At 36.4% G+C, this 18,542-nt stretch overlaps 1 protein-coding gene across 5 annotated transcripts in view; it reads right to left on the minus strand.

Annotated features, from left to right (window-relative positions):
* The window catches only part of NEDD4 (NEDD4 E3 ubiquitin protein ligase), a 138,134-nt gene that overhangs the window by 70,171 nt on the left and 49,421 nt on the right, over positions 1-18,542 (minus strand). For 4 of the 5 annotated variants that reach the window (XM_029951852.1, XM_029951850.1, XM_029951851.1 and 1 more), the window contains exon 1: positions 3,979-5,535. In XM_029951852.1, coding sequence (XP_029807712.1) covers positions 3,979-5,535 — 1,557 coding nt within the window. Of the gene's footprint in view, positions 1-3,978; positions 5,536-11,595; positions 11,650-18,542 lie in introns of those variants that run through there. The other variant, XM_029951853.1, reaches the window with a different exon arrangement.

An 18,542-nucleotide genomic window follows, 5' to 3' on the forward strand; every position in this document is an offset into this window, starting at 1 on the left:
TATCGTCTCCTCCTCCATCCCTGGACTCCCTGTGCTGGACTCACACTGAACTATTTACGGTGTGGCCCTTTCGTGCCTCTAGCCCTGCACGTGCAGCTGCTTCTGCCTAGAGCAACGATTTTCAACATAGGTCAATGTGCCCCTAGAGGACACTTGGCAATATCTGAAGACATTTTTTGATTATTACAACTAGAGGAGAGGGGTGCTACTGGCATCTAGTGGGTAGAGGCTAGAGACGCTGCTGAACACCCCAAAGCACAAGGCAGAACCCCCATAACAAAAAGTATCCAGCCCCAAATGTCAACAGTGCTGAGACTGACCATCCTTTCTCCAAAATATCCTTGCTTTCTCTGCCTGGTGAGCTCCAACTCACCTATCAAGACTTAGCTCAAACATCACTACCTCTGTGAAGCCTTCTCTACCAATCAGGTCATCTCCAGACAAGTATTCTTGCACCTTTTTACTTTCTCATAGACACCTCTGTTCTGGCACATCATATATTAGACTGAATTTCTGCTTGTTTGTTTACCAGTGTCTCTGGTACTAGAATGGGAGTTCCCTCAAGTAGAGACCATATTTTATTACCCTTTATTCCCAGGCCTTGGGTGAGTGCCTGGCAAATAGTAGGCACTCAGATGTGTGCTAGATGAATGGATTAAAGAAATTACATCTATGGAGAAGTAGAAAGTGTTTCTGAAGCAAACACTTCAGCTCCCTGAACAACTCTGAAGTTAATATTACAGTTTCTCAGTTCTAAGAGCTATACATTTACAAGCATACATTTTTACCAAATTTCTAGAACTGGTCATTCACAATGTTGCATCATGGTTTTAGAGTCAATGTTTATAAACCATATTGGATTCTACAGGAAAGATTAAGAGTTGTTCACAATAAATTTAACCAAATATTTCTAAATATTCTGCTAGAGTTAATAAGGGCCAAGAAAATAATGGAACTCTAAAACAAACATATATTTAAAACACTTATTTTAGGAAGAACAACTAAATAAATTGTTGAAAAGTCTTATCTTGAGCTTAGTGTTAAAAGACTTCTGAAATAATTAAGACATAGTTGTATTTTTTTTAAGTTCTACTACACTAGGCTTGAACAATTTACCTCCCTAGGATAAAGCAACAGAAAATGAAGAAAACACTTTATAACAAGAGAATTAAATGTAAAACCAAAGTTTTGCATAATAACATGCAAATATGTGAAGAGTGGAGGACATGTACAAACTTGGGCAAAATGCTAAGGTATCTTAAATAATAGGGTAACAAAATCTCTGAGCATCCTAATGACATAACATGGGAGATTTAGAAAACAATAGATAGGAAAAAATAAAATAATAATTGAATAATCATTATATAGAGTTTAGAAACCTGAAGAGTAATTTTTGTAACTAGATAAAAAACTACTTCTTGACTGAGCTGACAAAGTTTTACACACTATGTTAAAATATCAAATATCTACTTTCAGATCAAAAGCCATTATTTCAGAAAGTATATATAATAAATATATGCCAGTTATTGTTATGTTCTTTGACAGAAAATGAATAAAATAAACATTATCATGCAGACTACAGAGTCTCACTTTCGTTCTATTGTAAACACAGAGTCCTGTTGCAGATACAGGAAAAAGTTCTCACAAGATTTTAAAAATTAGCCATTAATGAGCCGTTATTATAGACAGCTGGAAACCGGATACCACGCTGCTAGAGACTGGGAGCTAAACACAGAAGAAAAGAATTCATAGACTCTCAGTGCTTCAGAAACCAGGGTCCCTGACCAAAGCAGTGATTTAATTTCACGGCTGCTCGGTACAGATAGCTGACATGACTAAATGCTACTCTAATATCAACTTGTTAAATGTGAATCCAGACTCAGCATATCAGAATACTAACCCAGACTAACTGGAGTCATGGGAAATATTTTGGGAGCTGTTTATTTATAAATGAGTTACAATATACCACTATAATTAGATTAATATATAATTATTGATAAACACAGGATTATTTCTAAAACCCCATTATTGTTGCCATTGCTAAGTTTAGAAAAAATAACACTAGCATTTTCCTCTTAAAACAAGCCCTTACCAATCAATTAGATCAGTTTAGATCCAGTATGTATTGAATTTAATGGTCACTAGATTGGTTACCAATACTTTTATAAAGAGTTGTTTCATAAACATTAAATGAAGGAACATTCTAAGGCTCTCCATGAAACTGCACACTCCTGAACTATTTATAATTCAATAATCCAACAAAAATTAGAATCTGCACAAAGCTTGGCTGTCACAAAAAAATATTTAAGTTAGCTTACCTAAATTAAACCAATAAAAGTGTATATTTTTAGCTATGCAAAAGGCATTTAGTCACACTTCATTAAAAAACATTAAAAATACCCTTCTTTCAAAAGCATCATTAATCGCAAACTATAATATTACCACAAAAATCAACTATTTTAAGGCTATTTCTATAACTATATTTATTCATAAATATTTTAAAGTTAATTATTCCTTTCAGATTAATTATTTCATTAAGTGTAAAATAAGTTTACAAGGTACATGTAATTCAATTAGCAAATTATTAATATGTCTCTTTATAGTGTCATTTCATGGCTTTCTTCTGGGGGCAAAACAGTTTCATGGATTATAATCTCCTAAAAGCTGTTTCTATTTTCTTTTTCTAAGTTTTATAAATGAAATAATCCTAAAACACAGGTCAGAATTTGAAATCTGATCTTTATTCATCTTCAATAAAGTAGTGCTTATATTAACATCTGGGCATTGGATAACAATAATTATATTCATGAGATTTCAAAAGAGAGAAAACTATCAACTACTTGATATGTTATTTACCTAAGACTATTTGTCCAGAAGTTAAAAAAATTTTTTTAAATATAGATATTGAGTGTTATATAAACACAGATAAACAGATAAGGGTTTCCTCCTCCCCTAAACTATTATGTACTGTCATCTAGAATTGGTTTAGCCAGAAAAATTTTTTAATTTCCTGGAATCTGACAAGACCTTCCAAATACAGAAATTTAAAAAATCTACTTAAGTTCAAATACTATGGAAAATCTATTTAAGTTCAAATACTTTGGAAAGACTCAATTATATAAAGAACTGTTTTGGTTAAGATTCATTAGAGTTAAATTACTAATATAATAAACAAAATTATCAAAATAACAAATTAATAAAATAACTAGAAAAGTATGGGAAATGCCTAGCAATTGAAACCAAATTAAAAAAGTATAAAACTTGAAATTCAATATTGTTGAAAGACTGAGTTACATTTTAGAAGGCAGTCTTAACTGGTAGCTAAAGGAAAATCGGGTGGACACAAAATTCCTGTGGTTAAGGCTATGTACAAAGGCAAATGTCATTTATTTTTCCTCTGCTTTAAATATGCAGCATAATAGCGTTTATCCATGTTCTACAAAATACATATATTTTAGAGAAACATTTTCACTGTGTTCATTTGCAACAATATCTTCACATTTTTATGTAGGCTTTTTATTGTTTAATATTTTAAATAAGCACTCTATATTTTTCTTAGTTTCACAATGATTAAGGAGGGGAGAATACTAAATGAACATTTTTGAAAGTGAGAATAAAATTATGGAATGAGATATTAAAATCCCATGTTACTGGAGGAAAAAATATACCAAGGTAAAAATGTTATGAAATAAATTATTATTTAAAGCTTGTTTTTATGCAACAGAAATGTGTCATGGCCTAAAATCACTTTGGAAAGTGTTTTTTTAATGCATATTTTCAACACTAGTAAAATAACAAATAGAGTGACAAACTATTGGGGGTTTTAGATTTACAAATACAAAGATTAGGACCATAAAACACTTGCTAGCTAAGGACCAGGAAAGTATATAAAACTGCTAAGTTATAATAAATTTTAACTAAATCGTCCATAAAGCTTTTTTAGCAAATTAATATTTACCAAGACCATAGGAAACTTACCTTACAAGAATGCTTTAAAGAATTAGATAGTTCATTTGTGAAATCTCTGTTATTATCTCTTGATAAATTATCACCTTTATCTTCATTTCCAGATGCAAACTTTATGAGTAACTGCGATGGTCCCCCCTTAGAACAATTGTGCTTAAGGCTGGATAAACAGGAAACATTTGGATAAGTTCCTCCCAATGAAATACTTCTTTGTAAAACAGCATGATTTTTGTTGATCTGTAAATTTGGTCTTTCCAACTGTCCACTGATATTTATTTGGTAATCCGCATTTTGGGAGGATGGTAAACGTGCAGATGTCCTATGCACAAGCTTACTGCAGGCTGAGTCAGAATTAAGCTTAATTTCTGACGTCTCTAGTTTACAATCACCATTTGCTCGTTCACAATCTAACGTACTTGCTTTTTGTTGGGTGAAATGCACGGAAACGCAAGAATATCCTTCAGACAATTTTTCACAGATAGTCTGATTCGGACTGTTATTTGCAATAACAATTTTCTTTTGTAATGAGCCCTTCCTGTGAAGTGGTCGTATGTCTCTTACTTCTCCGGGAGTACAGACTGTTTTTGATAACCGAAGTCCATTGACAGCTGTTGAAAGAAATCCCTTAGCACTAGGACCATCTTCACTGTGGGTAATTTCACTAGGAGAAATTATAAACTGGTGTGAGGTTTGATAGGATCCTTTGCTAGGAAGAATATCTGTACTTGTTGGAGAAGTCGGTGGGGTATTTGAAGGACTCCTAGGAAAAATGACTAAGGATGAACAACGTTTTAGTGGAATTTTTGAGTTCCTGCTCACTGGCAATTTCATAATTTCTAGTCCGTGCTCCAAGTCATCCTGAACAAAGGGAACGGTACTTGGACTTCTCGAAAAAATTTCACAGGGAGTAGTATTCCTGTTTGGTGTACTTCTGTTGGAGGTGCTGTCAGAAGATAAATTTCCACCAGGAAAAGTATCATCAGTTGGTGGAAAAGTATAACCACTGCTGTCACTGATACTGTTTGTGTAGGAACCACCACTTGTGATACTTGTGCATGATCCATAATCACTACCGTTGCTGCTGTAAGATCCATTCTCGCTAGTGGAAAAGTTACTAAGGCTACTGCTGCGAAGGGCAGAACTGCCTACAAGGTTACCATCACTCAAAGCACTCAGCTCACTGTCAGCCACAGCATTGTTGTAAATGCCATCCTTCAAGACACACATAAGTGAAGCATCATCACCATCAGCTAAGACATTGCTAGACTGAAGACATCCACTGTACCTTGTTGGTTGTAGTGAAATCTGCAGACAGCTGCTCTTTTTATTAACGTTTTCAGGTGAAGGAACAGATGATCTTTGCTGAGACTTAACGTTTTCCTGTATTAACGGAGCTAGTGCAGTCTGTCTAGGAGTCAGCTTCATTTGAACAACGTTAGACGTTGAAATCCGTGTTGGTCTTTTGAAGCACATGTGAACATTGCTATCCAGATCATCTCCGGAGGTCTCTGACAAAGGATAAGTATTGCTTCTTCTGGCTGCAAAGTGCAATCGTAAGCTTTGTGCCATTTGTTCTCATTTCCAAACATGTTAAGGACTGAAAGTCATAACAAAGATCTCTGCCGGGAGACAGGCTAGAAGCAGCTGCACTGCATCGAAGGAAAAAATCATTTGTGATGCCTAAAAGAGCTCTTAAGCAGTAGTCTTTATCCTAAGTAAAACCTTAGATACCAGATACCATAGAAAGAAAAAGACGACCCATTCCTGAGACTGACGTTTCCAAATATTTTGAATCGCGTGTAGTCAAACTGCCTTCACTTACAAAGCACTTGATTTCCAGCGACCTTTAAGCTGAGCTCAGCTGCAGCACACTGCCTCAAACACTGCCAACCTTGTTTCAATTATACCTTCTCCAATTTGCATGAATGAGTAACACAAGAACAACAATCTTCTAGCATTTCAAGTTGAAACAGTATTTTTTCACTCCAGCTCTACCAAATGAACATTTAACCATGTGAATCACAGTGCCTATACTTTCTCCAGCAGAGTTTGACCACTAATATTTTTACCCATAAGGATAGAATTACAGGAAGTTGGTAGGAATGAAACCCCATGTAATTGAGTATCAAATCAAGGATTGAATTTCCAAATAGTAGCCAGAGTAGGGAATCTCGTCATATCATTTGATGTGGAAAGGCATATATTCTGTTAATTTTTTTAAGGAGTCAACTCAAACATTGTATAAATTTGAAAATACCAAAATTTGGGGGGTGAATTAAAAGTCTAGCATTAAATCAAATAGATAAATATTTTAGCTTCCAAAACCCTACTTATAAAAAGTGAAAGCTTAAGGATAGCAATACAAAATTAGCCTAGTAATACTATTGAAAAATTGAGCATAGGTCTGAGAAAGAAAGGTTTAAGAGAAGCTGTCACCAACCATTTTCTCCTGTAATTTTAAGGCCTTTTCCAGCCAAGTGGTACAGTCTTTAAATGATGCCATTTATATTTTGACTATTAAAACTCTGCCAAGAAATAGCCTAAGCAAACATTCCATTAAAAATATATGCAGATTAGACAGAAAACTATACCCCAATATAGTTTGAACAACACAAGGTATTTTATTCCACTGTCTCTGCAATTCATTCACTTAAGAGAGTACTGCGGTAAGTAAAGAAGTCTAAAAAGGATTTAACACATCAAATAAACATATCTCAATGCCAGTTCTGCTCTGAAAACTCTAAGAGCTCTTTGCTGGCCTCTACTGGTGTGTTGAAACAATTCATGTAGCTGTTTGATATCTAGAGAGAAATACAAACCATGCTGCATATTTCTTTGTATAAACAAAGCCCATACTTGTTTACATTTTTGAGTACCAGCGTTGCCCTTGAGGTGGAATTACTTACTACTGCTGATAAAGCTCCACAGTACAGAACAGTAGACTGTTTGTTCTTCAAGAGCTTGTGATTTTGTATATATATATATATATATATATATATATATATATATATATATATATTTTCTGCTTTGTATTTATTTAACCTTTACTTTATGTTCAGTTTACTGGGTAATAAAAGTTTAATATTTTAATTTCTCCCCCAAATGTCATAGACCAAGTTTGGTATTCTATTTGAAAGAAACAAAGTTATTTTTAAATAATACTCTAGGGTATATTTAAACCCCTTACCTGAATTTTATAGCTGGAACTCCAGTAATAAATATATACTGGCTCATTCATAGGAAAGTAAGAAGTAAAAGAGTTCCGTTGTTTACACCACATGGTACTACACCCAAGTTGTATTTTTCTAAGTAAGATTTTTTCCTGAGTAAAAACAAATATGTAAAACATATACTTGCACTTTGTTTAAAAAAGAAAACGCCTTAAGATAGATCTGTTCTCAATCACAGTCTTCTAAACAGTATTTTTAATCAATTAAGATATGATAAAATAGAAATATGGAATTTATGAAATTGTATTTCTGACTAGAACGATACAGCACCGTTTTAGAGTGTGTACAATAACTGCAAATGTAGCAATAAAATTATTATGTTATTTTGGTTTTATATAATCTACCTCCTTTACGATTTTACAGACTTCAGTATATGTTCCCTGATAATCCTCTTTCTTTATAGAAGGAAGAGTCCTAATCTTTTCACTTTGCCTTCAAATGACTTCAGCTTTTCTTCTTGAATTAAGTTGGGGGTCTCATAGCTCAAAGAATGAATTCTTCTAATAGGCTAATTAATAGAATCTAACTGCTCATGCCTGTGGTCTAAAACTTCTAGTTAATAGGCAAAACTCCTCTGGTTGTTGATATAAAATAATGAACCTCGGGTATTTGGCTAGATAAATGTTTTCTCTTTGGTAAGTTTTACTAGAAGCATCAGTTTTGTGTCCCCTAACTAGGTTATCAAGCTTCCAGAGCATGAGGACTGTAACCACATATTTCTTCTGACTTTTCTGGACTCATGCTGGGCACCAAGAAAGCACTAAGTAACACCAGAGAGGAGATTAAATGGATGGATGGATGGTCACCACACTTACTCTGAGTGCCTAATGCTTCCTTTAGGGATTTTCTTTTAAAGTTGATCCAGGGGCTCCTGGAGGGCTCAGTCAGTCAAACATCTGATTCTTGATTTTGGCTCAAGTCATGATCTCACCATCGTGAGTTCGAACCCTGCAGTGGGCTCTGTGCTCATAGTCTGGAGCCTGCTTTATATCCTCTGTCTCCTTCCCTCTGCCTCTCCCTCGTGCTCACCCGCCCCAAATAAATAAAGATTAAAAAAAAACCAAAACGTTGATCCAGCTATTACTTCTAAAGAAATATTGAAAAGCACCACAGCTGGACAGGAAGGAATGATGATTGAAAATGTTCAAAGAGGGGGCTTCAGACAAGGAAAAGTAAGGTGAGAGAATGATATGCACTTTCCAGCTTGCCAGTCTGAGTTCAAACTGTAGAGAGGCTGAAGTTTGCATTGCTGGCTCTGGGCTGGGATTACACAGCACCTGCACCACCACTACAGCAGTTCAGCGGACAGCCTGGGGTAAAATGCAGCCCCTTGGCCAAACAGATTCCAAAAGAGGAGCATCAATTCTGAAAGAGGAGATGGAAAGCGCTCACACCCTCATCAGGGAGGAATCTATGCAAGTCCTGTAGAATTTACCCCACATTCTGAGATATTTGGTTATTGATTATCTACACAGAAAATAATGTGATTAAATGTCAGGGATAGAGTCTGGATAACACTAATCATTGATTAGAACTTTGAAAGCCAAAGTCCACTGTGATGATTAATTATATGTGTCAACTTTATTTGGTCAAACAGCAGGCTAGATGTTGCTATGAAGGTAAGTTTCAAATGTGATTAACATTTAATTCATGGGGCAACTGGGTGACTCAGTGGGTTAAGCGTCTGGCTTTGGCTCAGGTCATGATTTCACGGTTCATGAGTTTGAGGCCTGAGTCGGGCTCTGTGCTGACAGCTCAGAACCTGGAGCCTGCTTCAGATTTTGTGTCTCCCTCTCTCTCTGTCCCTCCCCCACTGGCACTTTGTTTCTTTCTCTCAAAAACAAATGTTAAAACTTTAAAAAGAAACATTTAGTTCAGTAAATTTTGACTAAAGCAGATTTCTTCCATAATGTGGTGGGCCTCATGCTTAGCAGTTAAAGGCCTTAAAGAGCAAAGACAGGTTTCCTGAAGAAGAAGCAACTGGACTTCAAGTTTACGACACAGAAACCCTGCCTAAGTTTCCATCTTGCTCGCCTGCCCTACAGGTTTCAGATTTAAGACTGTGACATCAACTCTTCCCTAAATATTCAACCTGTTAGCTCTGCTACAGATTCCAGACTTGCCAGAATCCACATGACCCAATCACAATCACATGATCCAGTTCCTTAAAATAAATGTGAAGCAGGCTCCAGGCTTTGAGCTGTCAGCAGAGAGCCTGACACAGGGCTCGATGGAACTCATGAACCGCGAGTTCATTAACGTGAGCCGAAGTCAGATGCTCAACTGACTGAGCCACCCAGGCGCCCAAGCCTACTCTTTTTCAAAACAAATATCACTTACATGACAAACATTTTCCACAGGACTAGAAATTATTTCTGCTTAAGATTTTATCTGTGCTCCTTGCTGTACAATTCCAAGAAGTATTTGCTAAGAAAAGGATATGTTCTTAATTCCGTTGCGAATGCTATATAACAAACACAAATGACATCTACAGTGGCGCAGGACATTTACTGCTATACAATCAAGCCTGTTACTCTACCAACAGCTATACCTTCTATGACATCTCAGGTGATAGGTATGCTTCAATTATCTGCGAGGACTAACAACAAATCAGAGGATTAGCATGACACACACCATCCTGTTCTAATTATTTCCTGCTCCCTTTGCTAGTTAAGTCAGCTTCTTGAGAAAAGCTATATTTCTAAGGCACAGCAGAGTATCCAACACAGTTGATACCTTAAATGGCACATCTTAGTTAACATATCACAGAGAAATGTATTCAGAGTGACACTACTTTAATAAATTTAAAAATATGCAAAAGGAAACTATACTCTGGGATACATATATCTGATAAACAATTTTTTATGGCAAAGAAATAATAAGCACAATATTCAGGACAGTGTCTACTACGTGTGGGGGAATAAAGGCAGATGCGATTGGGGGGAAAAGGAGGGATTTAGAGTTTGGTAATGTTCCAGTCCTAAGTGCATAGGTGCATATTTGTCTTATTATTAAAAAAAAGCATTACATTATATATACTTTTCTATATATTTATTTTATGATTTAAAGAAACACAAATACTAAATTCCATCTGCTCTCATCTCAAAGGAAAGCAAATCTGTAGAGGTAGAGGGGGAAATTTTTCTATTTCATAGAAAAAGCAAAAACAGAAACAGAAAACAAAAAGTTCTGCATATGACCATATCTGGTAAGCAAATCTTCAACATCTGTCATGTCACTCAGCCTTAAGGAGTTAGATTACAGTTAGTGATAAGTCTCTTTTGGCAATAAAAACACCTTTTGCTTATTATGATCCTAATTAATATATTTTATTTTCAGTATCTCCCATTAGAAGTACAGTTATTACTTCTTAAGGGGAAAATATGGTATGTAGTCCAATACTAAAAACAAATTTCAAAAATCTAGTTTCTTGGTTAGCTAAGAAGTGAACATTTCTTTTTTGGTGCTTCTGTTTAATAACTGATATGCCTTGAATACATAACACTGCTCTTATGTTCAAATTTTACAGATTTAAAATATACATGTAGGTTGCTAAGAAGATTTAGGGGTGCTTGGGTGGCTCAGTCAGTTAAGCATCTACTTTGGCTAAGGACAGGATCTCAGGATTTGTAAGTCTGAGCCCCACATCAGGCTCTCTGCTGTCAGCGTGGAGCCTGCTTCACATCCTGTCTCCCTCTCTCTGCCCCTCCCCTGTGTGTTCTGTCTCTCTTAAAAATAAATGTACATTTAAAAAATTAGTATTCCTAAGGGCAAAATTAGGAAAAGAATGGGACTTCAAGATAGTCTTTAGGAAATGAGGAGTCAGAACTATCATTTCATAAACAGAAAATCAGGTTTAACTTCGCCTTTTTCCCCCTTTGCCTCTGTAAGAGTTGGCGGTCCTTCAGGGGCTTTATCCGTGTAAAGAAGACAATCTCCCTCCGCAGAGGAGTGGAGAGAGGAGAGCGGATGGGACGTGTAAGTAGATACAGGTAACGTTAGAAATCCACTGCAAGGAGGAGGCACAGATGCAGCTGCTCGGGAAGTTTCCCTGAGTCCGTGCATACCCGTCAGGTCACACAGGATGAGCGTGAGGCAAGACCAAGCCGCCAGCCTTCCTGCTATCCCATCACCTGGCACAACAGTTCTCCAGTAAGATCGCAACCTGCTGAGAACTGGCAATCACCAGAGGTGCCTGGGAGGAGAATGGAAGGGTAGAAAGTAGCACCAGGAAGAAGGGGGGGGGGGAGGGGGAGGAATGTATCCACCTTTCTACTTTGCCCAAAGCCTCCATAACAGCCCCAAGTCGTCTGTCACATCACAGATTCCCAGCACACTTCCTCTTCTCTACTGAGCCAGACCCTGGCTTTGCCTTTCACGCTAGTGCAACGTAACTTACCAATCGATTTTCATCAAATACTTCAAATAGGAGCCGGTGCTGCTGAGGATGGACCTAAGTAAGAAAAACACAACCTTTCTTTAAAAACAAGTGAACATCAATCAACACACGGACTCTGAGACATAAATGCTTGAAAATGTTGCCATTTCCTAATTCCTGTTCTTTAGGTGTATTTTCAATTATATGAGACACTTAATACAAAAGCAGACCAATCCTATGTCACCCATTTTCTAACAGCTTTACTGTAACAATGAAGTGGATTTGGGTGCTTATTTTTACATTTCTAAAATGGAATATAAGAAAGTAAAAATGTCAGAAAATTATTTAAATGTTTGCAGGTACTTAAAAATACAGGTTATAGGAGTGCCTGGGAGGCTCAGTCTGTTGAGCAACCAACTCTTGGTTTAGGCTCAGGTCATGACCTCATTGTTCTTGAATTTGAGTCCCACATCAGGCTCTGCCCTGACAGTGCAGATCCTGCTTGGGATTCTCTCTCTCCCTCTTTCTCTGCCCCTCCCCTGTGTGTGTGCTCGCTCGCGCTCCCTCTCCCTCCCTCCCTCTCTCTCTCTCTCTCTCTCTCTCTCTCTCTCTCTCTCCCCAAATGAATAAACTTAAAAAATATATATGGGTTATATATTAACTTATTATCAATTTTATTTACTGACTTCTCATTTATCAAGGTAAAACTACCCAAAGTGGATACTGATTTTTTGGAAACCAGTTTTCTGAATACTTTTGAGTACTGACTTTATAGAACCATTTGTTGCTTCTACTGCATAGACACAAGCAGTCAAACTACTTGTGAGTTTTCACTTATAGTATAAGTAAAAATTAATGTGCAGTATTTTATTTTTCAAATCTGATGCTTTCATGTTTGCTAAAATATTTTGACATCAAGTTCATATCTACTAAATATCAAATATGAAGAAAATGTTTAATATTTTTTATACCAGAGGTTAAGATGACATAGAAAAAATTCTTAAATTTAAATTGATTTTTCCCCTATGATGACTATATTACATTAAACACTGAGAACATAACCTTAATTTTACCTGCAGCAATGTGCCCAAGGTTACCACACTGTATAACTCTTGGGGGAGAGAGGCATTATTTCTTTTTACACTGAAGTATAGGAAACATTCAGTAAAGTATAAAATTTACTAACCTTAAATACATAGCCTGATGACTTTTTTTTCTAAGAATTATCAAGAGATAGAATTTTTATTTTAATCTAGGCAGACTGATTTCAAACTACATGCTCTTAATCACTAAGTTATACAGACTCTCAAAGTAAAAAAAGAAAAAAAACCCAAAACATTTGAGGTAAATGATAGAAAAGGAAAACAAGTAATTGTATTAACATTAAAAAAGTATTTCAAAGGAGAAAGCATTAGGTAGGACTACAGGTTCAAACCATATAATTTAGTGTTTACAATGAAGATGCAACTGCAATAAACATATAAAAAAATGCCATTAATGGGCACCTTAGTAGCTGAGTCAGTTGAGTGTCCATCTCTTGATTTTGGCTCACGTCATGATCCCAGGGGTCATGAGGTCAAGCCCTGAGTCGGGCTCCAAGCTGAGCCTGGAGGCTACTTGGGATTGTCTCTCTCTGCCCCTCTCCTACTCTCTGTCTCTGTCTCTCTTAAATAAATAAATAAATAAATTTTAAATTTCATTAAAATATACAAAATACTACTAGTGAAAAGAAGAAATTATTAAAAGTAAATGTGGTCTTTATTTTTAAATTTTTCATATTGGCCTGATTTAGAGCCAGATATGTTAAGTACTCCAATGGCAAGTAACAAAAGTTGCATTTTTTGATGTTGGGCAGCAAAGTTTGATACACATTTATTAGATCAACTTTATTCAGTTGATTTATTTGGACACTCCATTCTTACCAAATTTTTTTCAATTATGTTTCTATTTTTCTTAGTACTTTTCTTAATATTTGGTCCATTGAAATTTTTTAATTTTAATTCCAGTATAGTTAAAATACAGTGTTATATTAGTTTCAGGTGTAAAATACAGTGATTCAACAATTCTATACATTACTCATTGCTCATTGCAATAAGGGTAATTTAAATCTCTTTCACCTATTTCGCCCATACTCTCACCCACCTTCCCTCTGGTAACCATAAGTTTGTTCTCTATATTAAAGAGTCTGTTTTTCTTTTTTCAACTAATATATTCTTTATGTTTTAATTTTTCTAAAATTTTTATTTAAATTTTAGTTAACATACACTGCAATATTGGTTTCAGGAGTAGAATTCAGTGATTTCTCACTTACATACAACACCCAGTGCCCATCACAAGTGCCCTCTTTAGTACCCATCACCTATCTAGCCCATTATCTACCCACCTCCCTCCATCAGGAGGGAGTCTTAAGAGTCTGTTTTTCTATTTTATTATTTTTCTTCATCCATTTGTTTTGTTTCTTAAATTCCATCTATGAGTAAAATCATATGGTATTTGTCTTTCTCTGACTCATTTACTTCACATTATACTGTCTAGATCCCTCCATTTTGTTGCAAATGGCAAGGTTTCATTCTTTTTTTGTGGTTGTGACTCCATAACACACACACACACACACACACACACACACACACACACCACATCTTTATCCATTCCTTTATTGATGGACACTTGGGTTGCTTCAATATTTTGGCTACTGTAAATACGCTGCAGTAATCATAGGGGTGCATATATCTTTTAGAACTAATGTTTTCATATTCTTTGGGTAAATACCCAGTAGTGAAATTACTGGGTCACGTGGTGATTCTATTTCTACTTTGAGGAAACTTCCAGACTGTTTTCCAGAGAGGCTGCGCCAGTTTGCATTCCCACCAACAGTGTAGAAGGGTTCCTTTTTCTCCACATCCTTATCAACACGTTGTTCCTTGTGTTGTTGATTTTAGCCATTCTGACAGGTGTGAGATGATATCTCATTGTGGTTTTGATTTGTATTTTCCTGATGATCAGTGATGTTGAATATCTTTTCATGTGTCTGTTGGCCACAGTCTGATGACTTTTTGATTTACAGATACTGTGTCATCATCCCCTAGATCAAAATATTGAACGCTCCATTGTACTTTATGTATTGTTCTCTCTATAAACACCCAGGGACAAAGAGGCCGACCTACTGGCAGTCATTTGATGGGGTTTCTGGGAGAGCTCTTTAAATAGGGCTGACTCAGCTGGGAGAGATGTCCCTTTTGCCCTTTGCATTTCTCTTCCTGTCTTGATTAGGGCAGCTGGCTCTCTTATAATAACACTGTGACCATGGAGCAACTATCGAGTGGGAGCCCCAATCAAGGGTGAGACACCATGGGAATAGAAAAGTAGTGTAAGACAATCATCTTTTCTAAGAGGATGTAGAGGAATTTGGGGAGAAGATGAAACTTGAGCTGAAGTTTCAATGTTGGGAAGAATTTGAATAAGAAAATACAGAGAACATTCACAGCAAGGTGATCACATTGAGAAATACATGAGGGCAGAATGAGCATGCTCTAAGGAAATGAAACTGATTAAGAACATTTTTGTATTAGAAAATGGCAGGCGTGCCTGGATGGCTCAGGTGGTTAAGCACACAACTCTTGGTTTCAGCTCAGATCATGATCTCACGGTTCATGGGGTTGAGCCTTACGTCAGGCTCTATGCTGGTAGTGTGGAGCCTGCTTGAGATTCTCTCTCTCTCCCTCTCTCTCTGCCCCTCTCCTGTTCATGTTGCCTCTCTCTCTCTTAAAATAAAGAAATAAACTTAAAAAAATAAGTGGCAAAAATTTTTGCTTAATTAGGCTAGATCCAGGCTGAGGGCACTAAAATACAAAAAAGGAGTTAGGAATTGATTGGTAGGAAAGAAAATGAAGTTTTTAAAGGAAAAATGACATGACATAGGTCATACATAAATATTATGATGTCAGTCAGTGATACACAAAATAAGCTGGGCTGAAGAGAAGCCCTGGGGGGGGACTGGTGCCCCAGTGACTCAAGCATGAAGTGTGTATGAGAGAGCTTTGCCTGAGACAGTCCCAGGGAGAAAAGAAAGGGAGAAAGGCCAGGAAAAACATTTTGAAGGAAAAACATCAAAAGTCTCAGCATCTATCAAAGTACCTGGTGGATACTGTAGACGTCTGAGGAATATTCCTAAGAAAATAGGTATCAGGCCTAATCTAATCAGGCCTCTGCTGTCCTGGTTTAGCATTTAATTAATAGCTATCTAACAGGATTCTCTATCTCAACTATCTTATCTTCTTAATTTCTCTTTCCTATATAACTGGAATAACTTACTTACAAGACTGTTTAGGCTATCTTCACTGCCCTACTCAAGAGGTGTTCCCAGTGGCCTAAAGAATGAAATCCAAATGACCGAGCATGGAACGATCCCTCATGATCTGAGTCCAATTTGCCTTTCCAGCCACTTCTACAACTGTCACCTGCTGAAAGATATAGATATAGCAGTAAACAGAGCAGAAGAAGCTGAAAACTCAAAACAATGCAGAATGTTGAAGCAAGAGGACAACTGCCCCAATGAGACCATGTTCGAATAGCACTTTCCCCTCCGGATGGTATACACACAGACACACATACTTATCACAGAGTTTCTTTTTGTGCCTGATTTCAGTTAGAGGTTTTGCAAAAATGCAACCACCAGTTTTAATATATGAAACTTAAATGGTAACTAAAAATGTAACATGTAATTGTTGAATGTTTACGCCTTTTATGTACAGAAGCAATAGGTGATTTTCGTATTGTATGTTAAGTATGATTAGATGTATCACAGATGTATACATAGGAAAACTGTCCCTGAAGGAAAAAAGAAATGATTTGGGAAACAAAAGAAAACACTTAAAAAAATGTAAATGGAAATATTTGGGAAAGTTTTGAATCCATAAAGCAAAAATAGGGTACTAGAAAAAGGGAACAACTGGAGAACAAAGAGGCTTTGGAAGTAAAAATGACTGTTGAGAGGTGCCTGGGTGGCTCAGTGGGTTGGGTGTTCAATTCTTGATTTTGGCTCAGGCCATGATCTCATAAGTGGTAGGATCCAGCCCTGCTGACAGTGCAGAACCTGCTTGGGATTCTCTCTCTTCTTTTCTTTTCCTCTTTCTTTCTCTCTCTCTCTCTTTCTTTCTTTTCTTCCTTCCTTCCCCTCCTTCCTTTCTCTCTCTTCCTTTTCTTCCTTCCTTCCTTTCTTTCTCTCTTTCTTTCTTTCTTTCTTTCTTTTTTTCTTTCTTTCTTTCTTTCTTTCCTTCCTTCCTTCCTTCCTTCCTTCCTCTCTCTCTCTTTCTTTCTTTCTTTCTTTTTCCTTCACTCTCTCTCTCCCCCTCCTCTGCTCTTCCCCAAATAAATAAATAAATAAATAAATAAATAAATAAATATGCTTTAAGAATGACTGTTGAATTCAAATATAAGCAACCTAAGGTACATTTGCAAAAAGCTCTCAAAATGTAGAACAAAAAGCTAAGTTTAGGAAAGTATAAGAGAAAACTAAAAAAGAGGATTATTTGAATCTTCTTTCAATAAAAGAATTCAGTGGAAGAATTAAACTATAATGCCCTAAAGTAGGAATTGAGAAAATTATGTGGGCCAAGTCCAGCCAGCCACCTGCTTCTTTTTGTTTTTCAAACAGCCCATAAGAATTTTAAAAATATTTAAAGTGGTTACCTTTTAAATGGATATAAGTAGCTTCACAATACTCCCAATTTTTGTCTCTAGGGCCATGAACCTAAAATATTTACTATCTGTCTCTCTTTTTGAAAAAAGTTTGCTGATCCCTTTCCTAAGACATTCACTGTATGTTATCTATTAATTTCTCTCCTATATACCTAGCATCGTACTGGATAAGACCGTCCTTGAAAGGTAAGAGAAAACACTCAAAGCATTTTTTGTGTTCTGTGGTTCACATGAGGAATTCTGGTTGTGAAAGTATCAGTCTAGGTGACTTTACATCCAACCAGTTGGAATCCCCAAAATAATAATACACAGAGAGGAAAATTATTAAAGAAATTATTTACACAAAATTTTTCAAAGCTGAAGGGAAACAGTAGTCTTTAAATTGAAATGCTTACCGAAGGCCCAGCCCAAATGGATTTTTAAAATTGTACACACAAGGCATATCATTGTGACATTTTAAAACATTAGGATAAAGATCACTGTCAAATGTTTCAGAGAAAAAGAACCACCCCCAAAGGAACTAAAATCAGACTTTTCAATAGCAACATGCCACTCAACAATGTTTTCATGAAGCCATGCCTTCAAGTTTCTTAGGGAAAATTATTTTCAACCTAGAACCCCACAAGGGGCCAAACTATGAGCTAAACATAAGTTGGCTATATACTCATCTGTCATAACTTGAAGTTACTTTGGGACATGGATGTGCAGGCTATTCAACAATATGAGGAATAACAAACAACAGTTCAAAAGTGATTTCCCCTGGGAAGCAGGAATGGGGGGGGGGGGAACATTGAGGCTCTAGAGTCTATCACTTTCCACTATAAGCTCCTTTATACTATCTCATTGATTTTTGGTTTTTTTACATTTACTTATTTTTGAGAGACAGAAACAGACCATGACTGGGGGAGGTGCAGAGAGAGAGGCACAGAATCCCAAGCAGGCTCCAGGCTCTGAGCAAACTCAGCACAGAGTCTAACACGGGGCTCATTGAATCCATGAGCTATGAGATGATCTGAGCTGAAGTTGGTCATGCACCCAGCTGAGCCACCCAGGTGCCCCCCTACTATCTCATTTTAAAGCTATGTGTGAACATTTTGATGAGATCATCTTTTTAATTTGTTAAAACAGGAGTAAAGCTATGGTCACAAAAATAGTTGATAGGGTCATATTTCAGGAAAGGTAAAGCAAGAGAAACAAAAATTTAAAAGCTGATGATAGGTTTTTTTGAGAAACAAACATAAGAATGTAGGTCAATAAATACATAAAGCAGT

The sequence above is a fragment of the Suricata suricatta genome, chromosome 9 (assembly GCF_006229205.1).
Source record: "Suricata suricatta isolate VVHF042 chromosome 9, meerkat_22Aug2017_6uvM2_HiC, whole genome shotgun sequence".
NCBI classification, from domain to species: Eukaryota; Metazoa; Chordata; class Mammalia; order Carnivora; family Herpestidae; genus Suricata; species Suricata suricatta.